This window comes from Cricetulus griseus, chromosome 5 (genome assembly GCF_003668045.3).
Source record: "Cricetulus griseus strain 17A/GY chromosome 5, alternate assembly CriGri-PICRH-1.0, whole genome shotgun sequence".
NCBI classification, from domain to species: Eukaryota; Metazoa; Chordata; class Mammalia; order Rodentia; family Cricetidae; genus Cricetulus; species Cricetulus griseus.
In genome coordinates this window covers 183522793-183546907 of record NC_048598.1, presented here as the reverse complement: position 1 = coordinate 183546907, position 24115 = coordinate 183522793, and the positions used below count along the sequence as shown (strand labels likewise).

Genomic DNA, 24115 nt, shown 5'->3' with positions numbered 1-24115 from the left:
GCTGCCCCATCCGGAAAATGGTTGCAAGAAGCCATAGTGTGTCATGTCAGCTGGGCGAGATCCCTCTAACTGAGAGTCCAGAGCCACACAACCTCACAGGATCCCTATGGTGAGACATCCACTGAACCTGTGTGGATGACAAGGGACTCTAGTGGCTTTGCTGTGTGTTTCCTCAGAGTGTTCTCCACTCTGCAGGAATATCTCACTGGACTTGTTGGAGTGGCCCACAAGGAGGTTGGTTATCCGTGACAGTTGTCATGCCATCAGAGATGTGCCTGTTAGTTGGGAGCCCAGGGTGCAAAGAAAAGCCAGGAGGGATAGTTGTAGGCTCAGGGAAGACACCTGTATGCAGCAGAGTCGTGAACGTGTGAGAACCTCCTGTCTCAGGAGACGCTCAGCTCTGTTCTCTCTGTTGCTTCTGCTCCGTGGTTGTAGGAGCACATGCTCTCATATCTTACAGTTCTGGAGGGCAGAGATTGGATACAGGGCCCAAGGGAAGGTACAGCAGGGTGATGTATCTCTCTCTGCTCACAGCCTCTCCTCATATCTCTCCGATTCTTGGACGTCAGCTTCCATCATCTCCTTTCCTTTGCTTGTTCCACAGCCCACCTCCCTCATGAGGAGCTTTCGGCTGGCATTGTCCATCTTGATAGTCAAGGATCCTTTCCCTCTCTGGTGACCTTGAACTTAATCACATCTGCCAGGTTCATTTGCCAAGCAAGGTGACAGTCAAACGTCCCAGGTTATAGGATGTGACTGTTTTTGTGGCAGTCATTACCTCGCCTATCACACTGTGGTAATATTTTACAAGTCAACCAGGCAGGTGGCTTACACTTCCAGTCTTAGCACTCAAGAGGCTGAGGCAGAAGGATCACCACTGTTGGAGATCAGCTTTGTTATACAGTGTGTTCAATACCAGCCTGAGCTATCAGGTAAGACTGTCCGCAAACAAACAACCAAAGAAATCAGAGGTCTGCAGGGGACATAGTAGTTAGGGGCCTGTGGCTCTTGCAGTCCAGGATTGCTGAGGATAGAAGTCCCAGCCTCCAGCAGCCCCAGTTACCGGGGTGAGAAGAACACTGCCCCATACACACGTATGTATTTTCTATGTTTCAATTTTGCTGTATTAGCAGTCATTTAAAATAATCTATTTTACATATTGATTTCTTTTTATTTTGAAAACAGATAGCCAGCAGGAAAAACAGCCTGGTGGCTGTCCAGTCTTCGACATCTGCTAAAATAAAAGTCCCAGTCCCTCAGCCCGTCGTCCCTGTTAAGAAAGACAAACGGCAGAATTCTTCACGGTTTAATGCCAGCAATAACAGAGAACTGCAAAAACTCCCGTCTTTAAAAGGTAATTCTCATTTGTCTTTTCAGAGTACGAAGTTTGTTATTTGGGATGAGGAATGCTATTTCTGAGCCTTGCTGGCTCCTTATGGATCAGGTTTTTGTTTTTTGTTTGTTGTTTGTTTTTCCTGGTTCAGTTTTTCCTTGGATTGAATGCCACTTAACTCTACTGAGCTAATATTTTTAATTCCCGAGCTTTTGGGCTAAAAGTCTGATAGCTACATGTGTTACAAGAACATTACACTAAGACAATAAGGAGAACTTCCAATCTTAGCTATATAAGTAAGCCAGCCATTTTTCTTCCATGTAATTCTTCGGCTTGCCTTAAAACTCCAGCCTTCAGAAGATGTTAGTTACTACAGGCAGTCACAAAAGCCCAGGCAGAGAACCAGCTCAGTGCTTGGCACACTCTCCTGGACCTTGGGTCCCTTACCTGAGACCAGCCAGGGAGTAGGGCTCTTCACTTGGAACTGCTCCCATGGCACAGCCATCTCTTTCCACCAGAGGAACATCGAACTCTGAGTTCTCCTCCAGGAGGGCTCAGTATTGATGTACTTAAGACCTTTTCAAGGAAAATGGGTCAAGGAACTATAGTAAGATGAGAGCCTCAGGTGCTATTACATATTCTAAGTTCTAAGACCACTATGTGAAGTGGCTATCAGACGTCTGTCATAACTGCAATCTGTAATGATGCATCTTTTTAAAATTAATCTTGACTGAGTATGTGGAGAGCAGGAAGTTGGCCTTCAGAGCTGTATCCCCAGTGCTGTCTGTAGAGCTCCATGCAGATGTACCTGGGGAGGGGAGGGTAAAGGCTTTCCCTTTATCTGCTAGCAGGTAGGTGTCCCCTTTGCACACAGGGCGGAGCCCAGGAAGGGCTCAGCATAGGCTGGAGTGTGATTTCTGATTGGAAACATTTACCTGTCTCTGGAGTCTCTGTACAAGGCTCCCTTGGGCCCACTGCTCTGCCAATTGTTCTCCACCCGTCTCTGCCTCTCTCTTCTCCTTACACCAGTTCTTTTTCTGTGACGTCCTCTCATCAGACCCAAGATATACAAATAGAAGCATTCAGTGCTCTTTCCTAAAGGCAGCCCTCAAGTTTCCATGTAGCTCTCTCCTGATGTCATCTTATGACAAAGATTGATGTGCCTGAATTTCAGAAATAATCAAATGTGGGTGACCCATGTGGCCATGAAGTAGGCTCAGTTGGACCAAACACTTTGTGTCTTCCTCTCACAGTGGGTCTGTGAAGTGTCACTCTGTAACAGCTGTGTGGGGCTTCTGAGTGGATCTTTCCTCTCTTCCATATCTATGGTAATTATGTCCCTTCTTCTGTTCCTGTTCAATACCCCCTTCATCCTCACTTTTGTTTTAATTATCCTATTCTGTATCCTTTTTCCTATTTACTAAGTCAAATACTGAGTTATTTTATTTTTAGTTTTATAGCAATATAAAGCCACATACTTTTCTGAGAATAACTTTAGCTCTACTCTTAGGTTCTTATTTTAACTTCAAGTTAGATCCCCCCCCTTTTTAGAGCTTTATTGACACACAATTTATATACCCTGAGATCATCTATTGTAAATGGAAGTTTTAATTCTTTAATAGATGTGAACAGGTGTACATACTCAAGTTTTAAAATGGTTCCATCATCTTCCGATGACTTTGTACCCAGTTACTATCAGTTTCTACTCCCACCTCATTTCCAGGGAACTGTTGCTCTGCTTCCTGTCTCCATATTTGAAACCATATATGGTCTTTTTTGTCAGCCCCCATCTTATTTTGTTCGTATGGGTATTGTCTGTGTACCACCTATGTGTAGTACCTGAGGAGGCTAGGAAAGGGCATTAGACTCCCTGGGCCTAAACTTAACAGGTGTTTGTGAGTAACCGTGTGGGTGCTGGGAGTCTGACTCAGGATCTCTGGAAGAGCAGCTAGTGCTCTTAACCACTAAGCCATCTCTCCAGCCCCATGTGGATTTTTTTTAAGTGATTGATCCTTTTATTTGCCAGTTTCTAAATCAGTGAGTCAGCCTTAGCCCCTCTCAAGGATTAGAGTATTTTGCTTTGTTTTGTGATAATTTGCTGCACCTATACAATGTGTAACAACCCAATCAAGGCAGTTAGCATTCCATCTCCTTAAGCATGTATCATTTCCTCTTCGTAGGTATTTTGAAGTCTATAATCAATTGTGTCATCCTACGAAGCTACAGAACATTGGAACTTAGCTCTTATCTAACTGCATTGGTACCTGTTATCCGTCCCGTCTCCTTTACCATCTCCATCCTCCAGTGACTACTCGTTTCCCTCAGGTTCTGTGAGATTAGCTGTTCTACTGAGATCATGTTCTTGCTCTCAGTAGAACTAGAACACGTGTTTCTATCCCCTTATTTTACTTAACATAGTGTCCTTCAGTTCCCTTGTGTTGTCACAAATGAATTTAACTTTTTTATGGGTCACTAATATAGGCTCCAGTTGGTGTGTGTGCTATGTTGCCTGTGTCCATTCTTTTTCAGTGGATAGATACCACAGTTAATACCTATGACTGTATGAACTTGGGATCACCAGCTCCCAAATAATGACACAGAGACTTCTTATTAATTATGAAAGCTTGGCCTTAGCTTAGGCTTGTCCCCAGCTAGCTCTTATAACTTATATTAATCCATTTATATTAATCTTCATTCTGCCACAGCTCATTACCTCTCTTCCATACTGTATGTCTGACTTCCTCAGCTTCTCTCTCTCTTTTTTTTAAAGATTTTATTTATTTATTATGTATATAACATTCTGCTTCCGTGTATATCTGCACACCAGAAGAGGGCACCAGATCTCATAACGGATGGTTGTGAGCCACCATGTGGTTGCTGGGAATTGAACTCAGGACCTCTAGAAGAGCAGTCAGTGCTCCTAACCTCTGAGCCATCTCTCCAGCCCCCCTCAGCTTCTCTTCTCACTGGTGAATCCCCACCTCTCTGATTCCTTTCCAAAGTTCCTCCTTCTACCCGGAAGTCCCACCTATGTTCTCCTGCCTAGCTATTGTCCATTCAACTCTTTATTAAATTAATCAGAAGGTGCCTTGGCAGGGACACATCTTCCCAGTGTACAAAAAGACTATCCCACAGCAGATCCCCTGTCTCGGCTGTAGAAACAGTGTTGCAGTAAACATAGGCTTGTGCATGGCTCCTTCAGGCATACCCTGGAATGGGCTTTGCTGGGACACACAGTGGTTTAGTTTGCTGAGGGAACTCCATGGTGTCTGTGCTAATTTACATTCCCAACTATCTCTCACATCTCTGTCAGCATTTGCTGGCCTTTATCCTTGAGCAGCAGGCCAGGGAGGAATTGTACCTCCATGTGGTTTGATTCGTGCTCCCTAGATTGGGACTGTTTGCTCATGTGAAAGTCAGGTAGCTAGAGAGTGTTGTTAGAAGTTAAGTTCCATGTGTCTGGATCCTGCCCCGTTTGTCAGGTGACTTGTTTGTGCACCTCTTCTGTCTACAAGTTGTCTGTGTACTTCCTCAAGCTTTTTACTTTGCTGTGATTCCATTTGTCTGCATCTTCTTTGATTGCCTGCACTCCTGGGGAGTCATTAAAGAGAATCACGCCCACACAGCATCGTCTTCTAGTAGTTTCCTGGTTTCAGAACCTAGATTTAGATCTTTGATCCATTTCAAGTTATTTTTTACATACTGTAGGAAGCATGGAGTCTACTTCCATGCGTCTACATGTGGCTGTCCATTTTGTTGGCCCCATTTTATCTAGAGGCCGTCGTTTCTCAGTTGACTGTTTCTGTGGACTCATTTATAGGTTTTATCTAGAGAGCGTCCTTTCTCAGTTGACTGTGTCTGTGGACTCATTTACAGGTTTCGGTTCAGGCCCATCAGTCTTCTGAATCAGTCTCATGCCAGGACTGTGCTCCAGCTTTCTAGTGTCTGTTTGAAGTCGGCTTCTTTGATTCTTCCAGTTTTGTTGTCTTTGCTCACAGTTGCTGGGGTGGCTCTTAGAGCACAGATCGGGGGTGCAGTGCTCATCTCCAGAAGACAAAGGCCCTCACATTGGTCCCCAGCACTTAAAGGATGTTTCGTGGTGCCGTGCAGATTTTATGCTTGTTTTTCTATTTCTGTTTCTGTGAAGAATGTCATTTAGCATTTGATAGTAATGTTATTGAATTGGTCAGGGTACCTTAGGTAGTATGTGTATCTGCATGATGTTCAGTCCATCAGTTTGTAGACACGAGGTCGTTTTGTTCCATCTTGGGGCGTCCCCTCCCCTCCAGCTTGCTTCATTGGTGCTTTTTAACTTTCATCACGGAATTCTGTCACTTCTTGCTCTAGGTTATTCCTAAGTCGTTTATTGTTTATATCTGTTATGAATGGAGTTTTCTTTATTTTTCCGAAAATTTGTTGTCAATACATGGAAATGATCCTAGATTTTTGTTTGATTGCTCACTTTTGTATTTGAAGTAGTCTCAATGTCTTCCCCAAGTTTGAGCTTGTGAGCCCAAGTGATGCCTCCCGGGCAGCTGGGTCTACAGGCAGGTGCCTTCATGCCAAGCTTACACTGACTTTCTTTTTACCTTTTACTGTACCATTGATTGAACCAAGGATATTGTGCATCGCAGAGAAGTACTCTACCACTGAGCTATATGCCCAATCTTCTTTTTACTTTATTTTGCAACATAAACTCAATAATTTGGCCAGGTTATCCTTAAGCTTACCATGTAGTCCAAACAGGCTGTGAATCCTTAACGTCCTGCCTTAGCCTCCTGTATAGCTGCGATTATGGTTTGTAGTGTCAGGCCTGACTCTTTTATGTTACTTTTTGTGTTTGGCAAATACTAAATTCTTATATCAATTTTTTTCTTATATCAGTTTTGGTAGGAATTTATTAGTGGAACCTTTAAACTTCTCTATATAGGACAGCTAACATTGATCTACTGCTGTTAAGAAATACCGTGACTATGGCAACTCTTATAAAGGAAAGCATTTAATTGGTAGTAGCTTACAGTGTCAGAGGTTTAGTCCATTATCAGCATGGTGGAAAGCATGGCAGCTCGCAGGCAGACATGGTGCTGGAGAAGGAGCCTAGGCTTGTACATCCAGATCCATAGGCAAGAAGAGAGAAATGGGATTCTGGGCGTGGCTTGTGCTTTTGAAACCTCAAATCCACCCCCAGTGACACCCTTCCCCCAACAGGGCCACATCTCCTGATCCTTTCAAATAGCACCACTCCCTATGAGCCTGTGGGGGCCATTTTCATTTAAACCACCGCAGGATCCAGTGCCCTCTTCCGTCTTCCACAGGCACCTGGCGCATCTGGTGCCCAGACATATATGCAGGCAAAACACCACATACATAAAATAAAAATAATCTTGTTTAAAGAATTAGTTTTCAGCTGGGCAGTGGTGGCGCACGCCTTTAATCCCAGCACTCGGGAGGCAGAGGCAGGTAGAGCTCTGAGCAAGTTCAGAACTGCCAGGGCTACGTAGAGAAACCGTGTCTTGAAAACCAAAATAGACAGACAGACAGACAGACAGACAGACAGACAGACAGTCAGGCAGACAGACAGAAGTCCAAAAGCTAAAGGTTTTATATAATAAGGTCATGTTAAGGTTGTGATACCTGCCACATCTCCCCGTTTGGCCACCCTCCACCTCTTGCTGGTGTTTAGTAGTTCTGTCTAGGGCTTCTGACACCATACTGAAGGAGTGCACTCAGCCCTTGCTGTGCCCCGTATCCCTGCTAGGCCTCGTGTGTTGAGTTTCTCGTCCTCCAATGCACTCTCAGTCCCACTCCTCTTTCCCCTTTCCATCTGTGTCTTCTCTTCAGTGAGGCAAGGTCTCACTGTGTGACCCAGGCTGGCCTGAAATGTGCTGTGTAGTGCAGACTGGTATGGAATCCATGGTCCTTCTGCTCTTGATTCTTTTTGGTTTTGTTTTTTTCCCTGACGTTTTTGTTTTTGTTTTCCTGAGATAGCGCCTCACTGTTTAGCCCTGCTTGTCCTGGAACTCACTAACTAAACTATTAATTAAAATTCTGTAGACCAGGCTGACCTCAGACTCCCAGAGGCCCACCTCACCTGCCTCTGCCGCCTGAGGACTGCGATGATACACAAGCACCGTCGCACAGAGTCAGGCATTCTTTCTGTATCCGAATCGGAAGTCAGGATGCCCATACATCCTTTTATCCCCCACTCTGTGAAAGTGGTATGTTTTCTGGTTTGTATGTATCAGATCATTCTTGCCTCTATTGTTCTGTCTTGCAGATTTTGGCATGTGTGTTTCCATTTTCATTTTTAAATGTATTTATTTTATGTGCATGACTGTTGATGTGCATGTATCTAGGTATATCACATGTGTGCATTGCCTGGGGAGGCCAAAAGAGGGGGTTGGATCCCTGGAAGAGGTGTTACAGTGGTTGTGAGCTACCATATGGGTGCTGGGAAGCAAACCTGGGTCTTCTGCAAAACTAAAAAGTGTTCTTAACCACTGAGCCATCTCCCCAACACCCATTTTACGTTGTTTTTTATTTTTCTGTGCATTTTACATTTTTTAAAGAAAGCTTTATCCTGGTGGTAGTGGCACACGCCTTTAATCCCAGCACTCAGGAGGCAGAGGTAGGTGGATCTCTGTGAGTTCAAGGCCAGCCTGTGCTATAGAGCGAGTTCTAGGGCAGCCAAGAGAAACCCTGTCTTGAAAAGCAAACAAAAAGAAGGAAAGGAAGGAAGGGAGGAGGGAGGGAGGGAGGGAGGGAGGGAGGGAGGGAGGGAGGGAGGGGCAGGTGTGCGTGCGTTGGTGGCGCACGCCTTTAATTCCAGCACTTGGGAGGCAGAGATAGGCGGATCTCTGTGAGTTCAAGGCCAACCTGGTCTCCAGAGCGACTGCCAGGACATGCTCCAAAGCTACACAGAGAAACCCTGTCTCAAAAAAAAAAAAAAAAGGAAGGGGAGGAATGAAGAAAGATAAGAGAAAAAAAGTTTGTTCCTGGCTTACTTTTATTTTGTTCATTTGTTCATGAACATGAATTGGGTTGTTAAAAGTCCTCCAGTGTTACTGTATTATGAATATATCCTGTCCCTGCAGATGTAGCAAGCCACTGTATGTCTTTGTGTGATCCACTGTAGAACACACATACATGTCTAATTGTTATGCACTGCTATTGAAGTTACCTCCCACCGTCATATAACAATGTTTTAAATCTCTTTCTAGACTTTTTATTACCTCATTTCTATTTTACGTGATGTAAGTATAGCAGTTCCTGGTGATTTGGGCTCTTCTGGTATAGAGCTCTTTTGGGCTCTTTTTTTGATCCTTGAACTCTCCATGTATTTGCTTTCAAGTGCAAGTGAGTTTCTTGTACTTACCATGTAGATGGGTCTTGTTTTTGCTTGTTTGTTTGTTTTTTTTTTTAAACTACTCTTGATAACTGTAGAATTTAATCCATTTTCATTCAAGGCTATTATTAAGTAGGAACACAGTTTTGTTACTCTGTTAATCAGCTGGTTATATAACTTTTTTCTGTAGCTCCTACTGTTTATATTTTGGTCTTTTTTCTTTTGGTACTGATACTTTGATAACTGCTCTATTAGTGAATTTACACTTAGGAATTTTTTGTTTTTTGTTTTGTTTTTCAAGACAGAATTTCTCTGTGTAAACTTGACTGTCCTGGAACTTGCTCTGTAGACCTGGCTAGGCTTGAACTTATAGGGATCCACCTGACTCTGCTTCCTGAGTGCTTCGATTAAAGACATGCACCATCATTGCCTGGCAATTTAGGCAATGTCTTCCATGATCATAGCTATCTTAATGTTCCCAAATATAGGAATTCTTGAAATGAAGTGGTATAATGGTAGTGAATTCCCTCCATTTATTTATTTATTTATTTATTTATTTATTTTGCTTCTCTTAGAGACTTCACTCCTTCATTCTGAAGAATAGCACTGTTGGGCATGGTGTTGCATGCCTTTAATCCCAACACTGGTGAAAATGTGGACATCCCAGTACACTGTCTGTGGGAATATAAAGTGGAGCGTCCTTTCTAGAAAGCACTCTGGCCATTTCTTCTAAAACTAAACAGAAACTTAGCATGCAAACCTGTAATCCACTCTATCTACACAAAAGAAATAAAAATATATGTTCATGCAGACTTACATGAGTGGTCACAGAAACATTATTCATGACAGCTAAAAAGCAACTCAGATATCTATTAACTGCTGACTGGGAAAAGAACACATGGTATGTCCATATTAAAAAATATAAAAAATATTACTCGGCATTAAAAAGGAACAAACCACTCAACACAGATGGGCCTCACAAACATTACACCAAGAGAAGAGCCAAATGTAACAAACCATGTGTTGTGCGTACAAGAATCTGAGACCCAGCAAAGCTGTCCTTTGAGACAGGGTGCCTCTACATAGCCCTGGCTGGCCTGGAGCTTACTGTGTAGACCAGGCTAACCTCAGATTCAGAGATCTGCCTGCCTCAGTCTCCCAAGTGCTGGGATTAAAGGCATGGACCACCCAGCCATTCTAGATGTCTTTAACTTGATCTTTTGGAAATGTAAATTATTTTTTGCGTTTGCATATGAGTTCTTTATTTTATCATAAAATACAGTCATCACTATTATAAAAATTAAATATACAATGCACCCATAATTGTCATTGTTCTCATTAGCAGGCACAGAATCATTCTGTTTCTTTGTGATAGGTTTCTGAGTATGTCCTCTGTTGTCTCATTGATACTTTCCCATTTGTCTCTATCTGCATTTCTAATTTCATATATTTTTTTCATTTCTAGAATTTGTAGTTGATTTTTTTTTATTTTTAATTTGCCTGTGTGCTGGGGAGATGGCTTGGTAGCTAAGAGTGCATGATATACAAGTATGAGGACCCATGTAAAATGCTGGGTGCCGCTGTGCCTTCCTGCAAGACTCCAGAGTCAAGGTTGGGAGCAGTCAAGGATGAGATAATCACAGGGGCAGCTAGCCACCCACCTAGGTGAAAAACAGAAAGTTCTAAGTTCAAAGAGATTCCCTGTGTGAGGGAATAAAGCAGAGCAATATAGGAGCGCGCGCGTGCCCACATACACACACACAGACACACACACACACACACACACAACACACACACACATACACACACACACACACACACACACACACACACATCCAAAAGAAATGTCTTATAATTTGAAAAATATTTTCCTATCCTCTTGCATGTACTTCAAACTTGTCATTTCTCTAAATAGAGCAGACACTGGTGTTCTACAGACTGTGTCAGCAAAGACCAAAACTGGCAGTTGTGGCATCTTGTCAGAATGTCTTATTTCTGTGTACCTCGTTATTTTTTATGATGTGCTAATCACCATTCTCAAATATTTTAAATAAATGGAAGCCTAGAATGAAAGCCCTTCAGCAGGGGTTGGATTTTTGTTTTTTTGTTTTTTTTTTTTTTTTAACCAGAAACCTTTTGCCAAATACTTGCAGCCTGGGAGTTCCTTAAACCATAACACTTGACTACCAAAGAGTCAGCCAAGCCAGCTGCTCCACCCACTACCCCACTTGCCTGCCCTTGCAGGTACTCTAAGTGGAGCCTCTGTTGACTGGAGTCCATCACAAGTGACTCTGGGTAGCTCAGGTGATGGCATCCTCATTGCAGGAGATCCGGCATCTTCAGTGGCTGAGTAGAAGTGAGGACAGGCTTCACCGCCCCCCCCCCCCAAGGGAGGGTGCCAGCCGCAGACCGCTCTCTGTCATGCGGTCATATTCCACTGTGCAGTGCAGAAAGCATTTGTGAGGTGCATCTGGCATCGTGTGCGTGAATCCAGCATCAGCCATGCTGGAATGCTTCAGGCCTTGCTAATCCCCTCAGTCAGAGTCAGTAAGTGGAGCCAGCTAACGACATTCTCTTCCCTCCCTCTTTCCTTCCTTCTTTTTTTTTTTTTTTCTTTTGGTTTTTTGCTTTTTCAAGACAGGGTTTCTCTATATTGCTTTGGAGGCTGTCCTGGAACTCACTCTGTAGATCAGGCTGGCCTCAAACTCATAGAGATCCTCCTGCCGCTGCCTCCCGAGTGCTGGGATTAAAGGTGTGCGCCACTAATGCGCATACCTTTTTCTTACCAACTGGATATATGAAAACTAGGATAAGCATTATTCTGTCTTTGGGTTACCAATTTCCCTCTGACCTTTGTATGAATATCAGTGTGGCTATTTTATTATCTTTGATTTCAGTGGAATCTTGATTTTAGCTTTCGTTCCAATGTTAAAAATGCATGATTTCAACCCTTGCTATGCCTCTTTAAATTTTTCTTTAGTTTACTGTCAGTTATTGTATGTGTATGAATGATTTCCTACATGAATTGGTGCACATGCCTGTGCACCATGTCTGTGACTGGTGGCTGTGGAGGTCAGAAAAAGGCCCCAGACCCCCTGAAACTGGAGTTACAGGTGGTTCTGAGCCACCATGTGAGTACCAGGGGTCAAATTCAGATCCTCTGCAAGAAGAGTAAGTGCTCTGAACTGTTGAGCCATCTCTCCAGCCCCTCCTGCATGTTTTTGAACATGTCTTCACTTAGTTTTATCTTTGCTGTGTCTGTGTGTATGTGTATGCATGTGTGTGAGGTGTGTGTTTATATGCATATGTACATTTATGTGTGGAACATTGGTGTGCACCATGGCACATGTCTGGAAGTCATAGGACAACCTCAGGTACCAGCCTTCACCTTCCACCCTATTTGAAGCAGGGTCTTTTGTTTGATGACACAGTGAGCTAGGTGACCCAGGTGCTTCCCGCCTCAGCCTCCATCTCTCCATAGCACCCCTGGGATAACATCTTTACATGGGTTCTAGTAACTTGAACTTAGTCCTTCATAGTTGCATGGCAGATACTTTACCCACTGAGTGTCCCTAGCCTCTTACTTATATTTGATACCTTGATTACTGTCATGGTGAGATGCTACCCAGGCTCATTATATACCTTCTTGTCCCGAGCCTGGCCATAGCCATTTTCAGAGAGTCTTGATTCCTTTCAGTGGAGAATGCTATTGCAGACCAGAATCTGGGTGCATGGTTGGGGAGGGAGTGCTTACTGTTACTAGGACACAGTACTTTTAACTTAAAGGGAAGTCAAGTACACATTGTTTTAAATAATGCATTCATTTAATTTTATGCTACAATGTTTTATTTTGTAGGATTTTCAGTTTTACCTCTTACTAATGGAAAAATCTTGATTCCTCACATCCTTGATATATATGTGGCTGTGTGCTCTACTAAAATAACTGCAACATCAATAATACTGGTGTTAATATAGACTAGAACTTTGAATTGATTCATCTTAGTTTTATCTTTACTGTAGAAAGAACTGCTCCGCACCACACGGCGGGAGGGAATATCTGGGAGAGGGCTGGCTTTGTAGGATACTTATTATTTAGGAGTGTGCTGTCCTTTCTGCTTCCTGAGACCATCTTCCTCTTGTCCAGGGATGGTTTTGGTTCCCTTCATGAGGTTGGGCACATTTCTCATGTTTTGACGGCTCAGACAGTTGGCTGCTGTTGGTAGTGTAAGTCGGGCCTTCTCTTCCATGTCTTAGAGAAGGTTGTTGCTTCCACAAAAGCTATTGCTTTTTTGGCTCTTGCTTTCATATCACACTCTTCTTCTGACTTCCCTTACTCTGTACAGTGTCTTTTTAAGCTGTCTGGTTATATCGTCTGACACACATGAGGAAACCCCAGCTCTGTGTTTAATGCTTACACCTCCCTGTGTCTTTTCTCACGGTGTCAGTATACTGCCTCGCTCCCAGCATTAGTGAGAGTGAAAGGCACAGTGTCACTTTTTATTCCATTCTGTGGGTTTTTGAGTTTTTGTTTTTGTTTTTGTTTTTTGCCAAGACAAGGTTTCCCTGTGTAGCTTTGGAGCCTGACCTGGAACTAGCTCTTGTAGATCAGAGATTCGCTTGTCTCTGCCTCCGGAGTGCTGGGATTAAAGGTGTGCACCACCAACGCCCAGCTTTTGGGTTCTTGAGCTTTTTTTTTTAAAATAGTTTATTTAACTTTATTTTATGTACATTGGCATCAGAGCCCCTGGAACTGGAATTACAGACAGTTGTGAGCTGCCATGTGGGTGCTGGGAATTGAACCTGGGTCCTCTGGAAGAGTAGCCAGCGCTCCTAATCACTGGGCCATCTCTCCAGCCCCAGTTCTTGAGCTTTTTGAACATCACAGATTCTTCTGTAAACTTGTTTGTAAAGTTTTGTTGTTATTGTTCGTGTCTTTGAACCATTCCTTAAGCTGAATTCAAAGACAAGGAGTGGGCCAGAGATGACCAAAAAACCATTACAGATTTTGTCCATATAACTCGCAGTGTGTGTGAGATGCCTGCCCCACTGTGCTTGTTCTCTACTGGGTCCTGTAAAGGCTTCAGTCATTGGTTCCGTGAAAGAGGATTTTGCATTTTATCTCACCTACTCACTGAAAGACTAGTCTGAGCCAGTCCCTTCATTTGGCGTTTTGGGATCTGGAAGGTAGAAGTTCTAAATGTGAAATGAGACACAAGTTTTTATTTTTATTTTTTTAAGTAACTTAGGAGAGCAGTAAATTAATTATGACTTGTTTCTTGAGTCTGTTTTCTGTTTTTTTTTAAAGACTTTATTTATTTATTTATTATGTATACAACATTCTGCTTTCATGTATATCTGCACACCAGAAGAGGCCACCAGATCTCGTAATGGATGGTTGTGAGCCACCATGTGGTTGCTGGGATTTGAACTTAGGACCAGTGGAAGAGCAGTCAGTGCTCTTAACCTCTGAGCCATCTGTCCAGCCCCCGATTTTCTGTGTTTTAAAAACAAAAAGTCAGCCGGGTTTGGTGATGCATACCTTTTAGTCCCGAAAGTCAGGAGGGAGATAGAGGCAGGCAGATCTCTATGAGTTGGAGACCAGCCTGAGCTGTCTCAAAACAGTAACAAGAATGAAAGCAAAGCCAGAAGGAGGTCAGTTTCAGTGATCTTCAGTGATCTGGAAGTCCTGCAGGTGAGTCGCTGAGAAATGGATCTTGTGGAAAAAAAAGTCCCTCCATGACCAGGAGAATTCCTTAGGCTGGCTTTTGAATAAGAGGCAGGTAAACCTCGCCCTCCTCTGTGAGATCCCAGCACTCCACCTTCATTGACAGTGCTTAGACTCTAATATAGTTGAAAGTTCTCCCATAGAAATGCATGTTCTCACTGCTTAAAATGTGTCCTGTTTATGTTTACGGCGGTTGGCTTCTCGCATGGAGTGTGAGCACGTTAGAATGGTAAACACAGGAGTGTGAGCACGTTAGAACCCTACACTTAACAGTCTTCTTGGCTGCCCCAGTCCTTTCTTTTCTCCCGGCTTTGGTACTGGCTCTTCTCTTGATTACCTGTATGTCCTGCTGGGTGGTGCTGGAGCCAGTGCTCCGTGTTTACTATTCTAATGTGCTCACACTCCATGCTTAACTACCTGTGGGGTTAGAGTGTAGGAAGGAATGATATGAAGGTGACCACAGGTGGCCCCTGGCCATGCTGTAAGTAATAGCGGCCACCTGTCACCCATCTGACCCTGCAGTCGGCCCCTCCCCCACGCCACCACACATGTCACCTGTTTAGCTTAAGCCTTCTTCACCACTTACCTACATGTCTTTAAGACCTTTGAATTCAGATCTGTATCACACACGCACCCGCACACACTATTCCTTGGGCATCCACCCTCTGTCCACCCCTTTTAGTTAAAGACTTGGTTCCCAGGGCAACCTACCTCCCCTAGAGGCAGACCGTGGCCTGTGCTTTTACTGCCCAGTGTCTCCTGAGCTTCCCTGGCTCAGACTTTCCCTTCATCTTAAAATTGTGGCAAAGGGTGTGCAGCGTGCTCACCATGTGACCCACACGTCACAGGTGCTGTCCTGCAGCACTCAGTGCATTCCCAGCTCTCCAGCCCACCCACACTGTCTTCCCCAGACTCTCAGCACTCAGATGCTTTGCCCCACAGTAGAGTCTGGGAAGTGTTCACTCTGCTCTTTGTCTGGAGTCTGATGACTGGAGGGGGCTCATATTAGCGGGGTCTCCTGGATTTGTGCCCCATCTGGCTCATTTCACTTAGCAGGAAAGGCTCACCAGAACTTCACTCCTTCCTGAGGTTAGGGATGTTGCATTGCATGTTCTGGGCACTCCCCTGGACAGCTGAGGAGAAAAGTGTTCTGGCATGCTACCCCTCACCACATGCTGGCATTGTGCCTAGTGTCCATGAGGGCAGGGCCTGTCTGTTACTCATCAGGAGACTCATGGTGCATTTGCTGGAGGGAAGAGCCTTGTAGCTTTGCCCTGTCCTTCCCCATCCCTTCAGAGTTCATGGAGACTGCGTGGTGTCACCTCTCGGGATACTAGGGATGCCCAGGCACTGTCAGTCTCATGGCTTCTTTCTTCTTTGTCTGCCTTGGGATCCTTCTTGAAATTGAGATCAGTTGATCCTCTGACCTGCTGTAGGGCTGGCAAGGGTGGAGGCCGACTATACAAAACAATTGCTGTGGAAACTGAGATGGGCCAGGCGGTGGTGGCGCACGCCTTTAATCCCAGCACTAGGGAGGCAGAGGCAGGCAGATCTCTGTGAGTTCGAGGCCAGCCTGGTCTACAAGAGCAAATTCCGGGACAGCCTCCAAAGCCACAGAGAAACCCTGTCTAGAAAAAACAACCAAAAAGGACACTCTGAGATGCTTGACTACTTTCTATATAGTCCGTGGGCTTCCTGTGCTCTCAGAGCACAGAAAGATGTGAGCACCTGCTCTGGTCTGTGAGGTGTCCCAGCCTAGCTTCAGGAGTTTAAAGTGAGCCCAGGTCTTTGTGCAGGAGCTGGAGTAGGCAAGCTTCACTTACCTCCCCAGAGATAAGCTCTGCTGCCCTGTTCAGTCGCTGGAGACCGGCTCAGATCAACAGGGCCACCAGAGCTTGTACCTTTGTCCTTGATGCTGGCAAGGTACTTTGCTGGCAGCCTTGTCAGAGCTGCATACTAGGAAGCTTTAACCTGTCTGAGGAAAGTCTATTTTGAACTACAAGTGAAGCCAGAGTTTTTAGGTTAGACATCTTACCCACAAGACCCACAACAGCCATCCTCACACGTGTCCCAGGAAGTTTTGAAAGTGGCACTGGCCAGCCTGATGCCAGCACACTGTCATTACAGTGCCACAGACTTCTAGGTTAAAATGCCAGATTGGAGTGGTTGAGAAAGCAAAAGAAAACCCTTGGCTAAATTTAGAAATCAAGGTTTCAAAGTTTTGTTCAGAAACACTACCTAAAAATAAAATCAGTATTTACAGGCAGGTCTTTTTGTTTTGTTTAAACAGAGAATAAAACAGTGACAGAAGAACCAAAGAATACAAGCTAAGGCCTTTTCAGGTCTTTTATGCAGTACACAGATTATCTACCCAGAATCTGCACGGAAAGCTACACACAGCTCCACTGGCCACTTTTCCTGTAGGAGTCCTGCTGTGATGAGCTGACAGCCACTATGTCTGCATTAGGTCAGCCCTTGAGGTCTGGAAGAATGTTGAGAAGCAGTGTAGAAGGTTCTTACACTGGACATGTGTGGTGAGCGGAAGGCACACACCCCTGCCACTGCCAATAGTATAGGGGGTCTGCTTCGTGGCCATGGGTGTAGTGCTTGGCATGATTCAGAAGCGTATCCTTCTTAGTTTTGTATTTGCCAGGAACAGACATAAAACCAAGCATAGCCAGGAGCTCTCTAACCAGAGGTGGGGCTGCTGCCTGTTTGACCTGTTCTTGCAGGGCACTAACAGAGTACCTTCCAGACACTAAGGGCTAGCCTGGGAGAGCGAGCCATGCCCCCAGGTTGGTCAAGCCCAATGGTCACCCAGGTTTAGTCTCCATTAGGTCCTGTAAGTGGCTTTGCTGTGTCCCCACATGATGGCCAGTGGGTCTTTCCAGTGTACAGTGGCTGGACAGGTGTGTTCTGAGAGGAACAATGGCTGCAGCTGCCTGCATTTGGCCCTGTTGAGACTGAGCTTAGTGGCACCCTGCCAGGGTCCTGTACTTTATGTTTGAACTCAGCAGTGGTAGCAGAGTCATTTTGAGTTTTGGCCTCTTTATGACATGTTGGGGCACATGTTGCTCTGTTTCCAGCCAAGAAAGAAGCCTCCTGGGCCACTGAAGTTTCCCTCTTCCCTGTGTCTTCTCTCCAGCCCCTTTGTAGCAGACGATGTCACTGCAGTGTTGAAAACAGTGAACTCTCCAAAAAAGCAGCCATGTGTAACCATGTCACCCACTAGTGACCTCTGTGACACTGAGAAATTCTTGTATTGTGTTTTCCACTTTTCTAAGTTTTACACATATATATTTTGAATGGCTGTAAACTTTCACAACCTATGACAGTCCCTTTGACATTAAGGTAGTTTACAGTATTTGAGAATCATAAATAAACTGTCATAGTCTCAAAGAATAAGCTTCTTGCCGGGCGTTGGTGACTTACTCTTCTAATCCCAGCACTTGGGAGGCAGAAACAGGCGGATCTCTGAGTTTGAGGCCAACCTGCTCTACAGAATGAGTCCCAGGACAGCCAGGACTGTTACACAGAGAAAGCCTGTCTTGAAAAAGTGGAAAAAAATAAAAATAAACTTCTTAGGAACATGCTTATTAAAAACTACTCGTAACAGAGATAGAAGGCAGCACTGAAGGAGGGGCGCTCCGTGCTCTTGGCTTGGAAGACTAGGGTGGTTAAGGGACCAGTGCCGTCCTAGTAACCTACAGACATAGGCAATGCCTAACAAAATAGGTATACCATTTTATCCAGAAATAGAAAAATTTGTCTTGAAACCTGTTGGGAAGACCAAGAGATTCCAAATCATGGGGGGGGGGGGAGAAAGGAAAGGGCTGGAGGACTTATGCATCTTGATTTTAAAACAACGAAATGACATTATGGTTTTCTGTAATGATAACCAAGGCCAGTAGACTAGAATGGAAAGCCAGGAGTAAATCCAGTTCAAAGGGAAGAGTACTGGAAACTGGAAGTCCACAGGCAAAGACTGAAGTTGGATCCTTAGCTCACACACATACAGAGATTAACTCAACATGGGTCAAAATCCTAAATGCTGTGAACCAAAAGTGTGAAAACTCTTTGAAGGAATTGGGAGTGGGAAGTTCATGATATTAGATTTAGCAATGAATTTTTTGGACACAATGTATGGGTAATAAAAGAAAAAGTAGATAAATTGGACTGTGTCAAAATTGAAGACCTCAGTGGCACACAACCAGCAGAATGGACAACCTATAGAATAGAGGACAATGTCTGCAAACCACTTACCTGATAACAGATTAACGTGTAGAGCATATGAAGAACTCCTACACATGAGCAACAACAAAACAATTTCATTTAAATATATGAAGGTCTTAAGTTCATATTCTCAGAAGAATATACACAAATGACCCATAGGCCTATGGGTACAAGCTCAGCGTCACTAACCATTAATGATGCAAAAGAAAACTATACTGAGACCACACACAAAAAACAGTCTTGCTGACAGTGTAGAGAACTGGGCCCTCATGGGTTGTGTATTGTACACCAAATGGTACAAGCCCTGTAAAAACAGTATGTCGACATGTTGTGAACTTTCGAGTGGTCTTGCTGCAATTCCACATCAGGGTACACATCCAAAAGAATCTAGAACTCTGAGCTGTATGCTTGAAAATGGTTGTGACGGTGCTCAACAGGTAAAGGTATTGCTGCCAAGACTGATGATCTGAGCTCTATCCAGGGGAGACCCGCATGCTAGCTAGACGGAAAGATCTGGTTCCTGCAGGTGGTCCTCTGATACACACCATGACGTGTGTGGACACACACACACACACACACATGCAGGTAAATGTAATAAATTTTTACACATTTCATGTTATGTGTCATATTTCAGCACGATTTCTTTTTGGTTTTTTGAGACAGGGTTTCTCTGTATAGCCTTGGCTCTCCTGGAACTCACAGAGATCCACTTGCCTCTGCCTCCTGAATGCTGGGATTAAAGCCCAGCTGCGATTTTTACATGTGTTCTGAATGAACTGTTTCATTCATGGATATTGTATTTCTAGAATGGATTCTTAAAGTAAAATTATTAAGAAAAGCTTCTCAGTATCTGAGTTGAATTTTATTTTCTAAGCCAGTAAGCACAGTTTATAGCTCTGTCAAAGCTCCGTCATATGCAGTTACTATCATTTCTACCATGCTGGGCGGGTGAGATGGTTCAGTGGGTAAAGGTGCCACTGCCAAGCCCAACTTCTGTCCCCTGGGATCCACATGGTGGGAATAGAGAACTGACTCCAAGCTGCCCTCTGACCTCTTCATTTGTGCCGTGACATGTGTACTTAATAGATAAAAAAATACTTTCTCATACAGTTACTGGCCATTCTTTTTATATGACTAGATAATTTAGGGCTTAATGTTTTTTTTAATATATTTTATTAATCTGTGTTTATGTTTTCTTTGGGGGGAATGTGCAGAAGTTTGAGTTATTTCAGTTTTTTAAAGGATTTTATTTAATATATATATATATATATATATATATATATATATATATATATATCTCATTCTGACTCTATGCATGCCTGCACACCAGAAGAGGGCACCATATGTCATTATAGATGGTCATGAGCCACCATGTGGTTGCTGGGAAATGAACTCAGGACTTCTGGAAGAACATTCAGTGCTCTTAACCTCTGAGCCATCTCTCTAGCCCTATTTCAGCAGTACCCATCAGGTGTTTCTGTGTCCTTTTCTAGCTGTAGAGCTGATTGTCCCGTCTGAAGTTTTGTGTTTGCTTGTCTAGCTCATCCCCGATTTACTTTGGTGTGAGGAAAGATTTCGGCTGACTTTTCCTGCTTATGACTTAGCGGTCATCTCCCTTCTTCTCCAGGCCACAGGTGTGGTTTTATTCCCCATGCTCTGTGTCTGCTGGGTTAGGTCACTGCTTCTCTCCCTCTGGTCACGCTGTCATAATCTGTTGACTTTATGGTTGGTGTCCTCATTCTTGTCCTTTATTTTTTCCAGGTGAATTTTAGGATGATCTTGTCATTTGTCTTAAAAAGTAAAGAGATCCGCCTGGAAAGGAATAGGAGTCATTTAGTCAGACACTGACTAGAGTGTCTTTCCAGTTCTCTGTGCTTGCAGTTCATGACCACATCTTCTGTCTGTTAGGGTTTTGGCTTTTTCTTTTTCCTTTCTCCTGTTTATGTTTTTAGAGGTTTAGGGTTTTTGGGGGGTGTCTTTTTCTTTTTTATAGAGCTCCACTGTATAGTCTAGTCTGTTCTAAACTCCTGCCCCCTCTAAGTGCTAAGAGTATGACGTGCCCCTCTCATGCCCAGCTACAGTATGTTTTAGCAGTGATTTTCAGATCGTAGTCTTAGAGTTCTTTAAAGAACTACTTTATATGCATAAGGTTTCAAAGAGTATGGGAGAAATCACTAATAAAATTTGAAATCCTTTGATCTCAGATCATTAGGAAAAACACATCAAAAAGTGTCTTCACTCTTTGCCTTTGAATCTGCCTATGTTATATAAAGCTTCTAGGCACTTCTCCCCTGTATTTCTGTATCCAGTTCATCCATACAGCTGTAGGGCGTGCACACTCCCCATCTCACCTCCTATGAAACAGTAAATTATTGGCAGGCAGAGTACAAAAGTATTTGCTTGTGGATCCTTACTCCCCACCCCCACCCCACTGCTCCTTATGTCTGGGTCCATCTGGTACCACTCCTTGAATGAGAAGGTGATGGTGAGGGAAGTGAGCCCTGCCCTCAGCACTGCCTGACTGGGGAAGGGGGATATCCTCTCTTGAGAGACAAACTGGGATTGGGGAGGTTGTCGGGGTGGGAGTCAGTTGAGAAACTCTTTTGGGGGCAGGCAGAATCTCTTGTGTTGCCTGTATGTGCAAGTGCAGAGAACACCATTGGGTGGCTTCCACGTTCCAGGAGTGTTGGAGGTACCTCACGGCAGATTGCTTGTGTGGCTTGCCTGAAGCCCCAGTCCATCGCAGCCCTGCTAGGTCATCACCTCTGTAGAATCTCACTGCATCTTTGGCTCTGAGGGAAGGAGGGCAGCAGGGACATGAATAGGCTTATTTTTTTTCTCCTGTTGAATTACCTAACAGTTCCTGGAAGGGTAAAATCTATGTTCTCATTGGTGAGGGAGGATCCGATAACCACCCTGAATGGCTGTTTGTTCATTCGCTGCAGTGTATCAGGCTAGACCCATAGAAGTAACTGTCAGGTGTGTCTAGGAGGTAAAGGGCTTTATTTGTCTCGGATTGACAGATTATAAAATGGTACAGCATAATTACAGAAATGTTTCTTTTTTCTATGAGGTGAAGAACTTCTCGGTTCTGCCAGAGAGTTTCCTCCTATTTTCATTGCTTCTCTCTGGACCTAGCAGTGTGTTCCTTTTTGTAGGGAAATCATCTTGCCAAAATCCGACAGTGCTCCACTTCTGAAGTAGTCTTTGTATATTAACTTTTTATTTTAAGATGTAAATAGTAGCATAACAGAAGTAAATGAAATAAAACCTTAATTTTGAATAAGAAAGCAAAACTTAAAGAATCTAACATTTTAATCATAACATTTTTTAAACTACAAAAGTAGAACTGGGCCCAGCGTTGGTGGCGCACGCCTTTAGTTCCAGCACTTGGGAGGCAGAGGCAGGTGGATCTCTGTGAGTTTGAGACCAGCCTGGTCTACAAGAGCTAGTTCCAGGACAGCCTCCAAAAGCCACAGAGAAACCCTGTCTCAAAAAAACAAAAAACAAAACAAAACAAAATAGAGCTGGCCAGATGGCTCAGTGGGTAAAGGCACTTGCCACCAAGTTTGAAGACCCAGGTTTGATCCCTGGGACCCAGATGGTGGAAAGAGAGAACTGTTTCCCTACATTTTGTCCTGAGCTGTGGAGATAGACAGACAGACAGACAGACAGACAGACAGACAGACAGACAGACAGACAGACAGATACACACACACACACACACACACACACACACACACACACACACCAAAATAAATAAATAAAATAACTGGACATAGCATTTTATCTCACGCCTTCCCCCACCCCTGTTCTATGCCTTTTAAAGAGTCTTATAGCCATGTGTAGTACTTCCTGACTATTGACTACTAAGCAGCTCTTCCATAGATTTTTTTTTTAACCCTCATTTTTCTGGGGTTGGGAAGAAATCTTGTGTCCCGATTATAAACCCCTCACTTGCCCTGATGGTAGTAAGGAGGTGGCTGAGCACAAAGCTGGACACTAATGCGTTGGAGTTTTGTAATGTTCTGATGATAGCCATTACTTTTTTAAACACTGGGTTGCTTCTCAGAAAGCTGAGGGTAGAACTTAGTAGCAGAGGGTTTGCTTAGGGAGCACCAGGCCCTAGGTTCAACCCCTAGTATAAAAAAACCAAACAAACTACTAACCGAATGACATTAGCTTGCAGGTAGGAGACACAGTACAGGTGGTGTAAGGTGCCCCTGAATTATGGAACCAGTTTGGGAAACGGTGGGATCACGGAGAACAGGCATACATATGCTTCCTTTTTCTGCTTGCTTCTTCTCGTCTGATCCGGATTGTGGCCTCCGGAGCCATCCCGAGAGCTGGGATCCTTGCCTAAAAGTTAGTGAAAAATGAAGACTGTAGAGCCCGAAAATGCCCAGGCTTTTACAGCACACACACTGACAACCAAACAGAACGCTCTTTCCGTTTGCAGGCTTTTTTTTTTTTTTTTTTTTTTCCAGTGTCATTTTAAGTTGCAGCTTCCGGCCAATCAGCGCTCTCCATGCCCACTGACATCACGAAGCAGCCAGTTCCCTCCAGCTGCAGAGAGCTTCAGTTTGTCTTTTTTTTTTTTAAACTAAAATGGAGGCTGGTTTCTTGCCTTAAGGAGTGCAGCGCCCTTCCCTTCCCGCTGGAGTCTAGATGTTGACATGTAATAAGGCGGGCAGCGGGATGGTGGTGGATGCGGCCAGCTCCAACGGGCCTTTCCAGCCCGTGGCCCTTCTCCACATTCGAGGTGAGTTATTGTGTGTTCTACTGACCGGAACCTTCCGTGGGTAGTTAATAAATGGCTATTGTGCTTTGGATAGGAAAAGCAGGAAGTCTATCCAGCAGTACCCCCTCCACGTTGATGGGACTGCCCCCGAGCAAGCCGGGGTGTCAGCACTGATCGGTGGACATTCTATACATTACTTACGGGGCCTGAGGCTCAGGAGGCCTTGCACGCAGAGTTCAAAGCTGGTTTTTCTGCTTTCTGCCTGCTCTCCCATCCCCCTTTCCAGGCTGTGCTGATGTCAAAGGATGTGAAGTCACTGCCCGGGGAAGGTCTTGGGTGGGGGAAGGAAGGAGAGGCGGGCCGGCGGGCCTGGCCAAGTTGTCCGCTCACAGAGTTTGTGTTACCTTGGTGTCCGTGTTGAATATTGCAAGGGTTTTGCTGGGGACAGGGCTCTGAATTAAGGATGGGCTGCGGCCAGAGAATGTGTAGAATTGGTTAGAAGAGAACTTCATTTTGGAGGATATGTACTCCAGCCTGAAGGGAAATATGCTTGAAATCCTGAGATCTGCTGGGCTCCTAGCTTTAAATGTTAGCTGTTAGCTTTAGTGCAGCCATAGGAAACGCTTTGCATTTACAGAGGCTTTGTTCAGATTTAAAAGGGCAACAAGTTTTCAGTGTGTATATAGGTCACAGGAATGCCCAGACTGTGGGAAGCAAATCTGTAGCTTTTTCTCCACC

The 24115-nt window shown here is 44.2% G+C and overlaps 1 protein-coding gene and 1 long non-coding RNA gene across 9 annotated transcripts in view; one reads left to right on the top strand and one right to left on the bottom strand.

The window, feature by feature from the left end:
• Ppp2r5c (protein phosphatase 2 regulatory subunit B'gamma) overlaps positions 1-24115 on the top strand; it is a 128675-nt gene that overhangs the window by 17179 nt on the left and 87381 nt on the right. For 3 of the 7 annotated variants that reach the window (XM_027416587.2, XM_027416588.2, XM_027416589.2), the window contains exon 3: positions 1186-1354. In XM_027416587.2, the coding sequence (XP_027272388.1) occupies positions 1186-1354 (169 nt within the window). Of the gene's footprint in view, positions 1-1185; positions 1355-23167; positions 23399-24115 lie in introns of those variants that run through there. The other 4 variants (XM_027416590.2, XM_027416594.2, XM_027416592.2 and 1 more) reach the window with 3 other exon arrangements.
• On the bottom strand, positions 19977-23694 carry LOC103161733. Of its 2 annotated transcripts, XR_003485540.2 has the most exons (4): positions 23579-23694; positions 22806-22995; positions 21333-21428; positions 19977-20448 (listed from the first exon to the last, which is right to left on the bottom strand). It is a non-coding gene; the product is annotated as an uncharacterized LOC103161733 (long non-coding RNA). The 2 variants fall into 2 exon arrangements; XR_003485539.2 differs by having other exon boundaries at positions 19977-21428.